This window comes from Corvus moneduloides, chromosome 3 (genome assembly GCF_009650955.1).
Source record: "Corvus moneduloides isolate bCorMon1 chromosome 3, bCorMon1.pri, whole genome shotgun sequence".
NCBI lineage: Eukaryota > Metazoa > Chordata > Aves > Passeriformes > Corvidae > Corvus > Corvus moneduloides.
This window is the reverse complement of record NC_045478.1, coordinates 3,972,012-3,991,425: the sequence shown is the minus strand read 5'-3', so window position 1 is coordinate 3,991,425 and position 19,414 is coordinate 3,972,012. Positions and strand designations below refer to the sequence as shown.

Sequence of the window (19,414 nt, the reverse complement as noted above, 5' to 3'; positions counted from 1 at the left end):
CAACTGTTTATGAATTGCAGTCTCACCTCCTGCTACAGACACTGCACTTTTATTTGGTCCTTGATGGCAACAAGGTTTGGTGGGAGCTGCAGGAGGCTGTGCTTGTTCACTGGGTCTCTTGGTGCTGTCCTGTCGTACATCAGGGCATTCAGTCCTCGTTTCTGCAGTGAAACACACAGACACATCACCCTCAGTACATCTTCTGCTCAGCAGAAATTATTAGTTCAAGCAAAAGTTGAATATGTTGTTGAATATATAGTAGAATATTGCTTGAATTATGCCACCAAAAGCAGTGTCCGCACAGCTTTGAACAGTTCCAGGGATGGGGACACCACCACTGTCCTGGGCAGCCTGCTCCAGTGCTTAACAATCCTTTCCAAGAAGAAACATTTTGCAATATCTGTCTGGACTCAGACACCTTTTATAGGCATAAAACTGTATAACCTTGAACTATCATAGAATCATATAATAGTCTGAGTTGGAAGGGACCCACATTGATCATTGAAGCCCAACACTTGCCCCTGCGTAAACTACAAAATATATTCTAATTACTGAATATCTCAGAGCTTTTTCTGAGTTCTGTTGTCTGAAACCCATCCTGGCTACTCTGGGGATTTGTTAAATAAAATAAGGAGTCTGCATGTATAAAATTTTGTTGATATTTCCAACTTACTGTTGCTTTTGCTCTTCCTGAACCAGCAGAATGAAAGAACAATGACGAATGCAGACGCTGCTGAACCCAGTATGACAACGAGGATCATGCTGGCCTTGGCTCTCGTGGGGACAGGGAAGGTGGCAAATGGCTGGGACACCACAGTGAACTTCACCCCTGAGAATTTAAAGCAGTCAGTTTATTACAAAAGCAAAAATGCTGGTTTCACAGCTAAAACACCACCTTATAACCTTTCAACAGGGATGCCACTGTTAAATATGCATTCAGCGACAAACCATAAATCCGTCTGTCTCCAGACAGATCCAACATTAACTGACAATATTTATTTAGGACTGAGTACCAGGACAACCCAAATGTGTAACAATATTTCTACAAGCTAGGTTTCAAGCTTTCAGTGCTTGCTGAAGCATAAACAGCTTCTTTGCATTCAACAACACTTAATATTTCCTCCATGAATTTGTCTAACTGACACAAACCCCAGAAAATACATTCACAAAGCATCTGCTTCTGAGGCCAAACAGATCAGGCCGCTACAGAAAACATGCATATATTCTGCAAGACAGAAAAACTGGTTGTGACAAGAAAGTTGTTAATACACAGTTTTTACAGGCTATACCTGAATCATATCAATATAGGTTACGGGGGAACCCAAAAACCTTCACCAGCGTGAAGATTAAATCCATAATGCAGAAAACTTCCAGTGACCTTGTTAATATTTTCCACCATGTCAATAATGAGCATTATAAATAAAAACTGCCAGTATTTCTGCTGTTACACAGTAAATATTTAGTCTCTTGAAAGACAGAAGCTTTGGGTAATGCCCTGTGCCCAGAGATCCTAAAGTTTTCTGTAAATGGCAGAATCAAGCCAGGCACTGCTCATAATTTCTGTGTTCAAGAGTTCATTGGGTCTCAGATCTGAGTCTCAAGGACTGGAAGATGCTCAATACCACCCTTTTGAAATAGAGAGAGGTTTTGGTTCCCTAAGTTATTTTCAAAACAAGTTCTGAATGCAGATGTGCCAGGCAAGAACAGGAGTTTAGGAAAACTGGCCCTGGTGCTGTCTGTACACCAACCTGAAGGATGTGGATTAGCACATCAACTCATTATCTGTCTTACTACCTGACTCATTATTGGTCCTAACCCCACAGTTCTAATAATTTGGTGGATGGATATTTCTTTTACTTGAGTTCCGCTTTTAATAAAAATCTAAAAGCCTCTTTTTTTCATCAATTCATTAAAAAAAATCAGAAGCGCTGTCAGAGGGAGGCTTGGAGAGCAGGGTAAGTAGCTGTAAGTACTTTTAGCAGAAACTAATTAGATTTGTGTCAGTGTTGTCCACCTGAACGAAGCTGAGCTTCATCAGAACAAGGTGGGAAGCATGTTCCGATCGGGAGAAATCTGCCTGCAGGTACAAACACATATGAACTTCAGCTGAGAGAAGAAATCTCTCAGGTATCAAGGACTCTACACAGACAGGTGTTTAAAGGTGTTTTGCGCTACTCTAATAGTCTGTGAGTAGGATGCTGTTGGTTTAAATGGAAAGTGGATGTATCAAACCCATTGGGATACATATCCGTGAAGGGAATATTACTGTAAAACAAGGAGCAGGACTATGCAGTGGTGCTATGAATAGTCTGCTCTCCCCAGGAACTACCGGTAAAACATTTGGGATTATTGCATTCAGCATCAGCTGCACCTCCTGAGCTGTCTCCAAACAGTAAATTATGCCAGGGTAGGTGCACAGAGCAACTGGATCATGAAGATATATCCTAAACATCTACTGTTTGATTGTTTAATTTTGGTTTATTTAAGCAATAAAAGTAAATCTCTTCAGTAAGAATCTAGCAGTGTAAAAGCCTTTATATAGTCTCCAGAATGATTGCCAATTACAAGGAGCAAAAGGGATTCTTTCTTTAGTGTGTACTTTTGCAGTGCACTTTGAAAGCGTGCAATAATCTGATTTACACAGGTGATACCTGCACAGGTGCATCAGCTGCCTGTAAACATTGCTACCTCTAAACATCCTGCATGGGGGAATGGCTTTAAGATGAAAGAGGGAAGATTTAAATTAGATATTAAGCACTGGCACAGGTTGCCCAGAGAAGCTGTGGCTGCCCCATCCCTGGAGGTGTTCAAGGCCAGGCTGGATGAGGCTCTGAGCATCCTGGTCTATTGAAAAATGCTCCTTCCCAAGGCAAGGGAGTTGAAATGCAATGGTCTTGAAGATCCCTTCCAACCCAAACCATTCTGTGAGTCTATTATTAATTCTTAGTAACTCTCTGACTGAATAAATATTTCAGAAAAGGGATCTCTGTTTAACCTTTGTTCAGAAAAAGGATTTTGGGATTTCCCTGGAATAGGTTTCTAAACACATTTCATTAAGTGTGCTTCCAGCCTAAAGAGTCAGATCCTGTGAGGTGCTGACTTTCCATTTGCTCTCACTGAAGTGAAGGTAGTGGGAGTTGCATGTGTTTGGCAGCTCAAAATACACAAAAATCCACCATTGAAATGCACACCTCCAAGTGCTCCTACACCCCAATTCTTCCTTCGCCAAGCCATGGGCAGCACTGGATTTGGATGAGCCACTTGTGGCAGTCTAAATGTTTGCAAACTCCTATTTATTTTTGCTCAGAATTTTTCATTACCCACTTCCACTTGGCCATTTCACCAGTCAGATGTACTTATTCCCTCTGTTTTTTTCTGGCTGAAGCAAGACATGAGAGATAGATAGATAGATAGATAGATAGATAGATAATATATCTATATCATCTACAATGATATTTATCTAGCGAGACATCCATGCATATATATCTGTACGTAAAGAGAGATGGATGGATGGATGGGTGGATGGACGGATGGGTGATGGATGGATGGATGGGTGGATGGACGGATGGGTGATGGATGGATGGATGGATGGATGGACAGATGGATGATGGATGGATGGATGAAATGCCAGAATAGAGATTTTACACGTGGTCTTACAACATCTATATCTTAATATGTCCTTGGACTGCCTGCCAGACATGTTCCTGTTTCTCCAGATTTGCCTCAGCAGTCACCCTGAGGCAAGAGACCAACACTTTGACCCCTCTATACCTTCAGAAACAGATTTAAATTCTGCCCCCCAAACAGCTGCAGAGCTGCTTCTCTCGTGCAGACACCTTGAGGATTTTACATGGCAGAGTTCACGGGGTGCCTTGTCCTCAGTGCCCCCCCTCAGCTGGCATTTCCAAGGAGGCATAAGCACACCTGCCTCCTCATTACTGAGCTGCTTAGAGACCTCTGAAGGTGCCAACACCATCTCCATAAGCTGCCAGGAGAGCCCTGGCCGAGCCCAGTCCTGGAGTCATGATCTGAATGAGCATAACCACCTATAAAGGTGACCAGGTGCAGGCAAACAGTCAGGAAAAGGCACTGTGAAAACAGCCAGGAGCACAGATGGAAAACTTCTGAATAAAAACAGGGGGAAAAAGAGGGAATGAGAGGTCCAGTTTATAGGAAAAAGTTTGTTCTGGCAACTTAACTGACTTTAAATATCTGATTTGTTGGGACACATACTAGGGAATCCAGGGAGAAAGAGGCACCTTTTTCTGACAATACTTCTCTGTACTAATTCATCAGATTTGAGAGATCTTGCATGAATAGCACAGGAATCACCGAACTCTGCCACTGCCTGGGGAATGCCAACTTGGATGTGGAACACAACTCAAGCTATTTAGAGGTTTGGCATCGCTCCACCCATTCAAACACAGTTTAACTCCTTTTCTGTAAATTCAGGCCACTCGTAGGACTTTGATTTTACCAGATTAAAAATACACAGAATATGAAGCTTACCTGGAGGTGATGTGACAGTAAACACAAGTCTCCAGTTTGTCCCTGAGCTGGAGACTGCCAGATTGGAAAAGCTTGCACATCCCTCTATGACCTGCACTTGGGTGAGCCCTGGAGAGTCAGAAAAAATCATATTGCAATTAACAGCAACCAGATAAGTGCCACTTAAGGACCTCAGAGAGTCCTCATGACTTTAAGGGACTTCAGAAATCCTAAATTCATTGTCCATCCTAATCATGAACATTGTGTCTAATCCCAGAAATTTCACACAGAGGTACTCGGAAAACAAAGTCCTGAGGTATTGGAGGGCTTCAGTTCCTAAATATTCATTCTTTGCGCCTATTGTGAAATGGCATTTCCTGCATATGGGGGTGTAATGTGAATGCAGCCATTAAAGGGATCAAACAAAGGTAATAGGAGCTATAGAGATGCACTAGAAAGTTCCAAATGCTCATTTTTTAATTTAACTCATGTCTTGTGTGATTAACCATTTCACCAAGGTTAGGAGAGTGATAATGAGAGTCTATTTTCTGTCCTAAAGGGATGGTCTCAAGGAGTCAACCACTGTAACTAAGGGACAAGCTGAATCTTCAATTCTTTTCTGATTTGTAGTGTTTCACCTTGTCTTTGGGGCATCTTCCCTCCTGTCCTATTGTTAAATCTCTTGAATTTTTTCTTCAGCTCTGTCAGATACTTTGAAAGATATTTGGCCATGAAAAATGTCTGTAGTGACTGCCCTGAGATAGTACAGGAGACACTGTCAGCTGGAAACCTAGCAGGAGGAAACTCCACAGGGAGCATTAAAATGAAACCCAGGAGACAGAGTTTCTCCATCACTTTACCTCTTGTTGTGAGCTATCAAGGAATGCATTCTGACCCAACATTTACCCTTGCTGTGGTTGTTATTTCTGTAGGCTCTTTTTAAAAGTCATAATTTACTTTGCAATTGGATCCCCGTTTTATTGTGTGTATCTTTGAGCACCAGCCAAGTCTTGGCCTTTGAGTGATGCTGACCAGCTCTGGTCTGCATTCAGGCTCTTGGGGTGAGAAGGGTGAAATTCTAAAAGCTGACAAATTTCCAAATGTTGGTTCAGGTGGGGGTGAGATGCCAGAACTTCCTCAGGATGCTGGACTTGCTCCAGTGATCACAAACACAGACTTTTGCCTGTTGAAAGACAACATGTCATAACTATTTGCTTTATGAAGCAGGTGGTTTGGCATTTTATTGCAGTTAAGCAGCACAGGTGAAGGTACATAAAGCTGAATGTGGGCAAGACATTTCTACTCTGCCATTCTCATGTTCAGGATATTGAACAATGTGGTGAAGTAGCAAGCTCTGAACTACAGCCAGAAATTGCCCGAGACAAGGTCTTAGGCAAAACCATGCCACATATTAATTATTTAACAATATAAATGATAAAGTTTCCCCTCTCTATGACTCTGGTACTATTTAATTTGTTAATATCCCAGTCAGTTTTGACTTCATATATGGGGTTTTTCTATTTCTGTACAGTATCCAGCACACCAAATGACCAATTCCATTACAGGTCTCCAGGATCAGCTGTGGTATATAAATAATCAGTGATTTCTACTGTGAATAGACTTGGTGGAGATGTGGGGATCTAGATTTCTTTTATCTCTCCAGCCTAATCCTGGCTCATCCCTCTACCACTCATATGATCCTCCTTATGACAGTGTCTGCACAGACTACCAAGATTTTCTTGGCTCTCAAGTGAGTATCGTAATATGGATTTTAACAGAGGGCCTTGTCAGCTGTGTTCAAATACTTTACAATTGCCATTTCTAGTGTGTGATGAAGCCTGGAGTACTGTACTGTACTTCTCAACAGAGACTAGCTCAGCTTTCAGGCACATATGCTTCAAAGCTCAGAATATTACAGATATATATGGGAGTCTTCCCAAAGATCTCTCAGGCAAGCTGGTATTTAACGTAGAAGCACAGCTAATTTGGAGCTAAACGGCCTTCCACGAGGCACTTTGGCTGCTGTCAGATGAAGCAGCCTCAGTGTGCTAGACGGGACCCATTTCCATTAAATGCTGCTTTCATGTGCTTCAAAAGACGAATGCAATAAGGGTGTTTGTCAAAGGAAAAACTGCAGCAAACTATTACATGCAGAACATCTGTACTGTGCTGCTCTTCCTTTGCTGGAGTTTATTGACTATTAATTTGATGCATGTATCTTTTAAAGAATGTGAAGTGTCTTTTGCTTCAGTGACTTTTTTTGCTTTCTTTTCCCCTCCTTTCTTTCTTTCTTCCTTTCTTTCTTTCTTGCTTTCTTGCTTTTTTTCTTTCTTTTCTCTCTCTCTCTTCCTTCCTTCCTGCCTTCCTTCCTTCTTCCCGCTGTTAGTCAGTAGATGATCCAGTAATCCATGGCTTATCTAGACACATGTTCCTAAACCTAAGAAGTTTAGGAACATGGTCTGAAAAGGCATGAAAAGCAGCAGAAAAGACAAAAGGATTTTTCTAACCTGTAATCCTGGAACTATCTTGGGGTAGGAAGAATTTCTAATTAACAGAAACAGGGACTGGAAGGATGAGAAGCTCTGATCTACAGCATGAATGCTACTTATCTTCTCTAAATGTGAACTTTTCAAGTGAAAAATAACATACAAACGGCTTTACTGTTAACAAAATTCTTTCTCTTCAATAGGGAACCCAACTTTTGCTTGTGTGCACTTCTTGCTTATATTTAAATATTTTAGCAATGAAATTGGTAATGTTATAATCACTATCATTTCTAACTTCTAATTTACCAGCATATGACCATCCACATTTGTTTGATTCAGCTCTCTACCTTAATGAGTTTCTATGTCTAAGCACGTTCACAAAACCTTGAGGGAAATCCTCACATTTAGAGTTTTTCACGAGTTTTCATGAGCCTCTCATGAGTACAGGCCTTTTGATAAATGAGGACCAGAAGGGAAACATTTAGATCCCCCATGAAAAAAAAAAAAAAAACACTTTCACATTATAATATGTTAATGACAATCCATAGGCAGTTGTTTCTGTCTGTACTTGGCCTGATCCTTTGCTGGGATAAAAGGGTTGTTGTGGACCCTAAAGAAATTACCCCAGTTAACATAAACTGAAAATCAAGTGTTAGGATTTCTAATGCTTCATTCTTTTCTTTTTTAACCCCAGATATGTCTTTTCAAGACAAACTATAGGATATACTCCCATTAAGCTACCAGAGAACGAAAATACTTTTTGCCTGTAGCATATGACTGGGTAGTTCACCAAACTCCTACTGCAACCTTCTGTTTTCAGCCCAAAGACTGGTTTTCAAGCGCAGTATTCCTCAGGGAGAACTCCTAAATTTATCATCATCATTTTGCATAGCTGCTTTGCCATAACCCTTGCTGTAGGAAAACACATCCAGACCTTTCAGCACAGCCTGGGAGGAGTCCTTGAGATGAGCTGATACGACCCAGGGTTCTGCAGGAGGCCCCAGTTTGTCAATTCTTTGACCCTGGGAGGAAGACCAGAAGAGAAGAATTAAGATCTTGTCTCCTCAGCAAGAGCAAAGAAAGCTTTGAAGGTTTTAACATCTGTAATTTTTTTTATATGTATGTCCCCAATCTGAGGGCAGTTTGCATTTATGTGTCACATATTACAAATGTCACAAAGTTCACCATAACTTTTCAAGAAGAGGCCATATGACAGAAGGGGTCAGGTTGGAAGGCACCACAGTGGCTCCTCTGGTGCCACCTCCCTGCTCCAGCAGGGCCATTCCAGAGCACAGGGCTGTGTCCAGACAGGTCTGGAATATCCCCCATGAGGGAGACTCCCCACCCTCTCTGGACAATCTGTTCAGGGCTCGGTCTCTGCACAGGAAGGTTCTTCCTCATGTCCAGTGGAACTTCCTGGGATCAGTTCCTGCCCGTTCCTCTGGTGCCATTGCTGGGTCCCACAGAGCACAGCCTGGCTCTGTGCTAAAAATCTCAAATGTCAAAATAGTATGGAATTAATAGAGATATCCATCCACAGGGAGGCAAATTCTACCTTTCTGTCCAGGAAAATTATTTTTGGCTGTACAGGAAGCTGCTTCTCGATTTCTCCATCTGAGGGCTGCACCTGAACAGAGATGCTGTAGGGTCTCATGTATAAGCAGGTTTCTGAGTGTTGTCTGCTTCCATTTCTTTCACATGAAAAAGGATGGGGAAAAAAAAAAAAAAAAAGAAAATCAGAAATAATGTACTAGAAGTTATTTTCTGTTCCTATTTTCTACCTAGTAATTTACCTTATCATAACCCTTTGATTCCTTGAGTGAGAGGTGAGAGCAGCATGCATGGAAATAGGAAACAGTCATCACTTCCAAGCAGAAAGCAGCACCAAAGTATAAAAAAATCCTTTTGTTTCCACCCTCAGTTTACAGATGGAAAAGTGAGAAATGAACAAAGTAATGTATGTCGCTGGTATCATGTTGGAAGTGTGTGGCAGAGAAAGGGATTTTATGGATTCATGGAACCAGCACCTTACCCCCAAAGTCATCGTTGTAGCGCACTGAGAGCAGTGGAGCCTGCAAATGTTTCCTGTCCAGCAAAAAGATTTTCACTGAAAACCTTTGAGCTCCTCTAAGAACAAAGTCTTGGCTCCTCTACACAAGCACAGTGCTCACAGGGCTTTACTGCATTTTTTTTTCCTGCCATCACCTTCCCAATTTGCAAAGTCTGGAGACTGAAATACAGCAGTTACAGACACCCCCTTGAAAGACATTGGATTTCCAAGCCTGAAATTTAAATTAGAGCATCCCAGGAGAGCACTTTTGCATTTGAATAAAGAATCAACACTCTATTCTGAGCCTGGATCATTTCACTCCCTCTCCCAGTGCTTTGTGTCTTTTAGTACCTCATATATATATAATTTATATATATATAAAATGCTCTAATCTGCAATTGCAATGAAGTGGCTGGGGTTTTGGTATTGTCTTGAAATGAAAGAAGAAAAGCTATTCATTGATCTCCAGTGTTTGCTTAAAGGTGTTTACAAACACAAGATATATGGATCTTAAGTTTCCTTTGCTTTTAACTCATTTTTTCTAGTTTGGGTAATGGTTGTGGATGTTTTCTCAGAGTATTACTCTGTATTACGAATGAGAAACTGTTCATACCGTGGCTGATGGGAAATACTGGTCTGAACTACAGCTGCTGGAAAGATCAGCTAAGGCTTTAAGGATACGTGGAAGCTCAAAAGGTAGCTCAAGGATTGAAGTTTTAGTTCTTATCTTGGTTCTTTTTCTTGTATTTTTGTTTCAGTGGGAAGGTCTCAAAGGCAGCGTTAGGTTTGAAATTTATGTCAAGGGTATCAATAAGGTGCTGTTATCCACCTTCTTCCAAAACTGTGTGTTCAGCTGTGTGACCAAAACTCACTGCAGGAGCAACACACCAAGTCACTCCTGTTTTCAAGCTAAAGATCTGCAGTTTTCTGTCAGCTCCCTGGCTCCAGCTGAGCACAGAGAGGTTCAGATGAGTTTTGGCATAGTTTCTGTAAACCCCAACAATTTTTTTTCCTCTCCTCACCTTATTTAAAACTGACAACAAATAAGAAAAATGCCCTGAATTCACATGCGAGGCCCTACATGGTAAAACTGTGCTCATCTTGCACAACAAGGAAGGCTGCTGCAAAATGTGGACCTAGGAAGCAGTTCTCACTCCCTGGAGTGAGCAGAATCATAGATTCATAGAAACATAGGAAGTTTGGATTAGAAGGAACCTTAAAGATCATCCAGTTCCATCCCCCTGCCATAGGCAGGGACACCCAGGTTGTTCCAACCCCTGTCTAACCTGGCCTTGGACACTTCAAGGGATGCAGCAGCCACAGCTTCTCTGGGCACCCTGTGCAACCCTCACAGAAAAAAATTTCTTCTTAACATCTAACTTAAATCTCTCTTTTAATTTAGAACCGTTCCGCCTTGCTCTTTCACTCTTTGGTAAAATAACAGTGAAGAAAACAGAACATAGCAAAACTAGACATGGTTAGCTAAAATGGAAGTATAAAAATGAGTGTCTGTTTGTGGATGATTTGAACCTGGCTTACACAGCATGGAATGCAGTGTTTATATCCCATATGCTCCAACCTGACTCATGCCGTGAGGGACCCCCTGCCTTAGGGCACAACCTGGCACACAGCAGGTTATATCCCTTAAAATGATGCCAGCGTGGAGGAGAAAGGAGCATCCTGCTGCTCCCCCGCTAATTTGTGCTGGAAGGAAAATAGGCCTTTCCTGGCACAGCTTTGCTCTAGGAGGTGGAGGTAGATTTGTGCTCATAGCCCAGAGAGGACCAGAGCAAGACCTGCCTTTCCCTTCATCCCCTGGGCATGAAGGTTGTGCTGTTTGCCACTACCCTGCAGTCTCGTGGACTGCTGGTTTTCAATTCCCTGCTGACAGGGAGCAGCTCTGATTCTCAGTGCCCTGCAGCTCTTCTAAATGTGGGCACAGCAGGCTGTTGGGGATGCCTCCGTCAGCAGGGACACCAGGAATCCCTGATCCTGTCACCATCAGCGCCAACACATGTCTGCTGAACAGGCTGAGGCTCCACAGGAGAGCAAGTGCCTGTCCTTTAGCAGTGGGGGAGTTAGAGGGCATGGAAACTAGAGGGTTTGCTGCAGGTATTATGGATTAATTGAGAAACTTGGTAGAGAAATTTAGGGCAGAGGAAATGAAGTATCCCTGAAATCAAGGAGAATTTGTCATTTGATTTACAATTGCAATAATAACTACAATCATAAAATCATAAAAATCATCTTGATCCAACACCCTGCCATGGGCAGGGACACCTTCCACTATCCCAGGGTACCCCAAGCCCCATCCAACCTGGCCTCAGACTCTTCCAGGGGTGGGGCATCCAGAGCTTCTCTGGGCAACTTGTGCCAGGGCCTCACCACCCTTACAGGGAAGAATTTCTTCCTGATATCTAATCTAATGTAATATAGTAATATTACTAATATAGCTATATCATATCATCATAATAATTTCAACAACAACAATAGTAATAATAATAATAGTAATAAACAATAACTGCTATTATCAATTGATTTCAAGGGGAAGGAGACCAGGATGAGAGCCTGGGTGAAAGGTTCATTAAAGCTGATGGATATGTGTCTACTAGAAAACTAAATGATGCCAAAAACAAGCCTTGGCACTGACACCTGATCATCTCTACCATTAAACTGTCAGCCCCTCTCAAGCTGTGGTTTAGGTCTAATGCCGAAGTCCAGAACAATTCCCAAATGGTCTGGGAGCTTATACAGTCAGAAAATATTCTCACTTGGAAGTTTGGATGAGGCCACACTGAAATATGTCGGCTGGCCTTGGTGCCAAAGAGCAGCCCCTGGCATATTTAATTTCCTAATAGATGTTGAAATTAATTGAACAGTTGTCTGGTATGTCTGCAATGCTAGTGTTGTAAAATCAATATATCCTTGGAAGGGGAAGGAAATTGGGAAGAATTTCAGGACTAATATGACTAAATGAATCATGATCCAGCCAAAGAGACATCTTTCTTTGTTTTTGAAAAGGTGGAGATTGCTGATGAATTCAAAACAGGAATTCAAGAAAGGGAGGTGCAGCAAGGATAGGGGATAGGCAAGCTGAAAAGTTGTGGAAGACAAAGTAGGCACAGATTCACTGAAAGGATTGTGAGGAATTTAATATCTTTGGGTGAGAATGGGTTCTGATGTCATGGGATGACAAAATAAGCCAGACCTCTGCCCTCTCAGGTGCACTGTTGGAGCTTTGCCTCCCCCTGCAGATCTTATCACTAACTAATACAGACAGGGAAGAGAGGCATGAGCATCAGAAGACAATGAGGAGTCTGATGTCATTCCTATTTTAAGCAAGAAAAGACATTTGAAGGATGACTTTTATTTCCACCAATTCCCATATTTTCACACATTATACAAAGAAACCAAAGAGAATCATCGAGTCCAGCTCCTGGCCCTGCACAGGACAGACCCAAGAATCCCACCCTGTGCCTGAGAGCATTGTCCAAGCTCTTCTTGAACTCTGCCAGGTTTGGTTCTGTGACCACTGCCCTGGGGAGCCTGTTCAGTGCCCAACCACCCTCTGGGGGAAGACACTTTCCCTCATATCCAACCATGACACATTTTCATGCCATTTCCTCAGGTCACTGGTCACTCAGAGCAGAGATCAGTGTCTGCCTCTCCTCTTCCCCTCACGAGGAAGTTGTAACTGTGATGAGTCCCCCCTCAGTCTCCTCTTCTCCAGGCTGAGCAAATCAAGTGACCTCAGCCTCTCCTCCTATGACTTTCCCTCTAGGCCCTTCTTTCATTAGGACAACGAAGCTGATGAAGGGTCTAGATGTGGGATCACCAGAAGCCTTTAGAAGGAGAGGGATAGTGCAGATGCATCAGATAAGAGAGAAACATCCTCCAGATTCATTAGTGACTTCCCTTAATTGCTGTAGATGAGTGGAAATGCCCCTATTTACAAAGCCAGTGGCGAGGAGCTAAGCCAGGCCTCCTCCATAACACACTCCCCAAGTTTACTGTCAGAGAAATGTCTTTTATTAAATGTAAACAGCATCCCGCCGGAGGTCAGAGCTTTGCCGTGCTGCGTATCCCAAGGAAATACCACTTTAAGCTCCACATAAACTCTTAAACAGTTTCTATCCTAAAACCAGACCGTAGGTGGTACAGTTTTTTACGATATGTTATAATAGTGCAATAAATCTGTTAGCTTAAAATCGAATCTCCGTGGCCTTTTAGAGAAATCATCATTAAATGCAAGGCCCTGTTAATGATGCCATCCCAGTGAAATTGTTTAATCTGCTAGGGGGGTGGAAGGTCACCAAATGAATTTTTTATAATACATCAACTTGACACGCAATAGGGAAAACTGTAATAGATAAAAGCAAAGGAAAAGGGCACTGTCTTCTTCTGATAGGTCAATAGCAGCCAAGAGAGTCACTCATCCACTTTTCCTTCACTACCGTGCTCCTTTTCCATTTAATATGGACACCCAATTAATACCTCAGCACCATAGACAACCTCATTTTAGGTGAATTATAGCAATTTCTTCCCCCTTCTCCGAAATGAAAGTGATCACAATACATCATAGCATTGTGCGAATTAACGTTAATTGATTCGAGTTACCAAGCATTGATGGGCCACTTCTATAATCTGGTCCTTATTGGGAGCTGGAAGGGATGGAGGGAAGATTAGATTGCATCCCCCGTTGCTTTGACGACGGCGGTCACCTGATGGCTTGTTAGACAGTTGTACGCTTCTATTGCCGGCCCCAGTGGGGTCGTCAGTAAACTGGAGTGATGTCCAAACATCATTACACGCTGCTCCGATATTAAAGCAAAGGGATTAGCACCTTATTGCAGGCAACCTGGATTTGTCATTGTGCTGTCGTTATCCAATTTCCAGATGATAATGTGACTGTGGCCTGCGGGCATGAGGTCCTACAGCCAAACCAAGGTGCCTGTGTATGTATATATATATATATATATATATTTTTTATACATATATGTATACACACACACACTCATATACATATACACACATGCACACTTCCCCACAAACAGCCAGCAGCCCAAGCCATTTAACCCTTTGCTCACCAGATTCCTGCTAACAAACATGTGGAAGAATTTTTCCCCCTTTCCCATCAGACGCTCACTGCAGGACAAGAGTGTGAGCGACAGCAGAGCGGGGTGGTCTGGGAGCTGACACGGCCGTCACTCACTCGAATGTCACAGCAGACAAGCTCTGCTGATAGTGGTGACACCACTCACATGTTAAATAAGGCTGAGTGGGGACAGGATTGGTCCCTTGGAGACGTCGCTGGCAGCTCCTCTCTGCTGTTGCCTGTGTCTTGTAAATCATCACTTATGTTGCAGGTCCCGTTGGTTGTTAGGAGGGAAAATAAATCCATATGTGACACAAGCAAGGCAGGTTTTGTTTGACAGCACCAGGGTACCAGTGCTGGGATCAGATCTCTTTATAGTGTTTGAGAAGCATGACAGGGACACTCCTGGATCTCCTGCACATGTCTGAACATTAATTTCTGAGGGAACATTGGAATAGGGAATAGCTTCTCTTGAGCTGACCCTCTTCATTTTTAACTGAGATGTAATAACACAAACCCTTCAGTTTCAAAGACCACGACTGGTGTGGGGAATATGTGACAATTGATCCTTCCTTCCTCCCATAGGGACATATAAATTCCTGCGCTTCTTTTCCTGAATTTCTCCAACCCTCTCCACCTTCCTCTTCCTCTGCTTTCTCCTACTCTCCTTTCACCTTTCCTACCTCCTGCTCCTTTCCTGCAGAGGAGCCAGTTGAGTTTTGGAAGGCCATTGTCAGAGCAAGCTGTGATTTCCACCAGAGTTATCTGGTGGGTAGAACTTTTAATTGCCTGAATCCACAGCTGTCACCTATGAGTGGGAATGACAAATTCTTGGATATATTTGCCATGTAGACGATATACTAACAGAAACTTAATTTAAAATTTAAGGCTTAGAGGTGAAATATATCTTGGTGATAGACCGTTTAACTCCTACACTGTCAGAAGGGTTCCTGCTCAGAGAGCATTATTTTACTTATCTACTATTATTTCAGAGGCAATGTGAAGATCCATGAATGGTAGTTTGGAGATTTGTTTGAAAACTTGCTAGGGAAATGCTGGCTTCACACAAGGCCCACACACAAAGGGCTGCTTTTGGTATCTTCCTGTTCAAAACCAAACAATCTTATGGACAGACATCATATTTTTTGGTTGTTTGGTACAGTCCCTGAATGACAAATACTTCTGCTTAAGTTGCAATTCAATTACTCTACTGACCATGGACTGAGGTCAAAAGATGCTTCCTTAGTTTTCCCTCCTTGATTTAAATATGAAGAAAACAAAAAGCTAAAATAATAGATCTGGGGCCTAATATCTACATAATTAAAGACCTTTGTAACATTGGCATCCCTGGTATGACCGGGTCTTCCTGACACTGACAATTCAGCTTTGATGACCAGTTTCAATTTTACCAGAAGCAAAAAACTAGTAAGAGGTTAAAACTTCACTTTTGATCAGACAGACCAATATTCTATTGACACAGAATCCTGTCACACAAACTCTTTTTACATGCACTGTAACCACCTTCTCTGTGGGAAGATGTGTCTGAGTCTCTGAGTTCCCGATGAGCATCCACCTCTTACAGCCCATCTCTCAACTACTCAGTTTCCCAGTAGGAAAAGAATTATGAATTGGCAATAAAAATTTGATCCTGGTTCCTAAAGTACAACTTGATCAGGCAGTTTTATATGACATTACACTTTCTATATAAGTATTGACCCCCTCTTCGTTCTCATGACATTTCTTATCCCATTGCTTCCATAAAGAGCCCATTACAGAATCCCACTCCTCTGATGGAAAACCCTCTAGGTTATTCACGTGGACTTTCCCACCATTTTACTAGACTGCTAAATGACATGTTGGCCACCTTAACTATCCCCAGACTATTAAATAAATAAACAAGTAAGTAAATAAAATTCACAATATAATTTTGGCCATGTGTGGAAAAAATCATGAAAATAGAATTGAATAGAAATGTGAAATGTTCTCTTTTCTGTTCTATTGCAAAGTTCCTCTTGTTTATTATATGAGGAGGAACCTACTTTTAATTTTAAGTGCAAATTCACCTCTCGATGCCTTATACTCATTTGTTCCTGTGCTGTCATTGTCCATTATTATCGAGAGATTCCTCACCGGTATTCAGTCTTGCAACATATTTTCAGAGATAAAATTATATCCTCTCAAATTTGCTTTGCCAAGTGAAACAAACTCTTTACTTAATGGTTTTATGATTCTATTCCTTACTTCTTAAAATAACCTCCATTTTCGTGATCATTTTAATGTCTTTCCTTTTACTTACTTGAACTGAAGTTGTCTTTTTTGTACATCAACTGTGAATAAAAGGCACATTCTATATAAGAATATGCCCTCTACACTGTCTATGTGAATATCTAACCTAAAATTAAGTAAGTTTAAATTAAAGGAGATTTTAAGCTTAGTTTAAGCTCCTGAATGTCATCTTTTCCACACCTTCACTTGAGGTGTGTGTGACAGATAAAACTTCGATATAACCTCAAGTGCTACAATATCTGCACCTCTTGACATGGAGAATTTTAGCATCCTGCCTTTGCCTGCTCTCTGGAGGAAAAACTTGGATCCTCATGCAGGGAAAAAAGTTGTCATGTCTTTTTTTACAAAACCCTATGCAACTCCACACATCAGCCTGCCTGAAACCTGCACAGAGGTTACCAAATCACTTTGGGTTAGGAGGTGTCAGAATTCATCTGGTTTGATCTCCAGCCCTGCCTGCCTGTGTATGTGCCATGTGACACAGAGAATTAGTAGTAATATCTCATTCAGTGCTCTGCATGGGAATTGCTGTTGGAATGAGCCATTCTTTAATAATTTGCTTCCATTTTATTCCTTGCTGTGAGCCTCAAATTTCCTGCACAAGCACCATTTTTTACATGTTACCTCAAACATAACGCTTAACAAAAAAATATTTCAGTTTGTAGCAGGTTAAAGGTCCACCAAGAAGGAGCAAAGCACCCCGCTGTAGTGTGGGGATAGGGATTAAATGGCTTCTGGATGACTGTCCAGAATTATTTTCCTGATTTTGTATGAAGGCACCTGCACAAACATACACAATACATTCACCATTGTGCTTCTTGTTCTTTCAGATTTATATTGATATTAGGAAGATTTTGCAAAACAGGGATTTGTATCTGTAAATGCATCACAGTATATATTATACAGACATTCACAGGAAGATAAACTATGTGATAGACATCCCTAACTCCCCAGCTGTGCAAGACTATAGCAGTCACAGCAATCACCTCTGTCTTCCCTTGTCAAATTAATGAGCCGTGCTTGAAGTGACCCTAACAAAGGAGTTAAATTAAAATCATGTATAAAAGAACTTCAAATCAAAACAGACATGCCATATTTTTTAAAGGTTTGGCAGTGTGGTATACAGATTTACTGACTAGTACCTGACCACAGCAGGGTTTTCAAGGCTCCCTTCAGCCTCACTGTTCTGGGCTGCAAATGAACCTCCAGTCTGTGCTGATTAAACAGTTTTTTGCTGTTGTTGTGTCATAGACCCATAAAATCATTAAGGTTGGGAAATACCTCTAAGATTATTGAGTCCAGCCATTAACCCAGCTCCCCTGTGTTCACCTCTAAACTATGTCCCCAAATGCCCCATTCATTCACAAGCCTTTTGAGCACTTCCAGGAATGGCAACTCCACCACTGCCCTGTGCAGCCTGTCCCAATGCCTTCACTGACCACTCTTTCAGTGAAGGATTTGTTTCCTAATATCCAGCATAAATCTCTGCTAGGGCAACTTGAGGGTGCTTTCTCCTATCCTGTTCTTTGTTACCTGGGAGAAGAGACCAACCCTCCCCTGGCTCCAGCCTCCTTGCAGAGATGTTGATTCACTGCTCTCAAAGCCCAGGGAGAACCTGGCAGGAGTGCAGGTTCTGTGCATATCTGATGGTCCAGTTGGTTTTGCATGACTGAGTTGTGAAAATATTCCTCTTTTCCTTCCACAGAAAAATACATGGAATACTTAGTCTGACTTGTAATCCCAGCCCATTTATCCGTGTCTGTGCCAGCATGTGCTGCTTAAATGGAGACAGATAGACAGTGGGGACAGTACATGTCCCAACAGGAAAACCCTGATTTCATTTCACAGGTTATCTGTGGCTTTATTGCATCAGAAATGTCAGCCATGAGTAATTCCAGAAAAGCTATGACTGATGGGGAGCAATAAATAACAGTGCAGAGGAGCCCGAGCAGCTGAGGGTGGATGAGTTCTGAGGCAGTCCTATGATTTGGTGATGTGAGTGTTCTCTTCAAGAAAGATCCCTGGTCCTCCCATATTTGGGACAGTAAATCTGTGGCTTTAAGCAAGCACTGCTCTTGTGTCTGTAGTAAAACAGCCTTCTTCCTAGAGAGCTCTCCTGATCCTTGATGCTTGGAATTTTTTCACAGAGTGTGCACAGATAGGAAGCAAACCTCAGCTGGGAGAGCAGTCCCAGTGTGGAGGTGTCATTTCTGCCTGAAAAAGCAGTCTTGAGGTTTCCTTGCTGGCACACAACAGGTGCTTCCCTCCTTTAAATGATCTCTTGGGATCATGTCTCGGGATGGTGTAAATAATGGGATGCTTTGGGTTGGAAGGGACCTTAAAGATCATCCAGTTCCAGCCCCTGCCATGGGCAGGGACACCTTCCACTATCCCAGGTTGCTCCAGGTTGCTCCAAGCCCTGTCCAGCCTGGCCTTGGACCCTTCCAGGGATGGGGCAGCCACAGCTTCTCTGGGCACCCTGTGCCAGGGCCTCCCCACCCCCTGTAAAAATTTTCATGTCATTCTTCTGCTGTCCCATTTTACAGTGTCCTCCAGTGCAACACAAACACCCCCACTCACAACTGTGGTGTTGGTTTTGCTGATACAAAATACAGCATGCCTTCAGAATTTGGCCCTGATTTAAGATTTGATCTTGAAAATAATAATTTCTCACTGGGCTTAATGCAATACTGCAAATAAACAGCAAAACCCCAAAACCAAAAGCATAAAAGCAAAAATTAAAAACAACCAAAAACCAACAAACCCAAAAGAAAAAAAAATAAAATCCTACCACCCTCCAAAAAAAAAAAACCCAACAAAACCTCAAACAAACAAAAACCCCCACCTACATCTGAAACCAACAAACCAAAAACAAAACCACAAACCAAAATAAAGACTCCTACAGTCACAGACCAGTGTCCTCTCTGTGGCTGCTTCTCCACCACAAGCCACACAGTGTCTACTAAAAAAGTTAAGCATGAGAACAGCAGTTTGTATCACTGGCAGACA

General features: G+C 42.1%; 1 protein-coding gene across 2 annotated transcripts in view; it reads right to left on the bottom strand.

Annotated features, from left to right (window-relative positions):
- PKHD1 (PKHD1 ciliary IPT domain containing fibrocystin/polyductin) overlaps nucleotides 1-19,414 on the bottom strand; it is a 244,280-nt gene that overhangs the window by 6,217 nt on the left and 218,649 nt on the right. For both annotated transcript variants that reach the window (XM_032104486.1, XM_032104487.1), the window contains exons 61-65: nucleotides 8,530-8,665; nucleotides 7,909-7,996; nucleotides 4,510-4,617; nucleotides 674-829; nucleotides 27-161 (exon numbers count right to left, since the gene is read on the bottom strand). In XM_032104486.1, coding sequence (XP_031960377.1) covers nucleotides 27-161; nucleotides 674-829; nucleotides 4,510-4,617; nucleotides 7,909-7,996; nucleotides 8,530-8,665 — 623 coding nt within the window. The remainder of the gene's footprint in view (nucleotides 1-26; nucleotides 162-673; nucleotides 830-4,509; nucleotides 4,618-7,908; nucleotides 7,997-8,529; nucleotides 8,666-19,414) is intronic.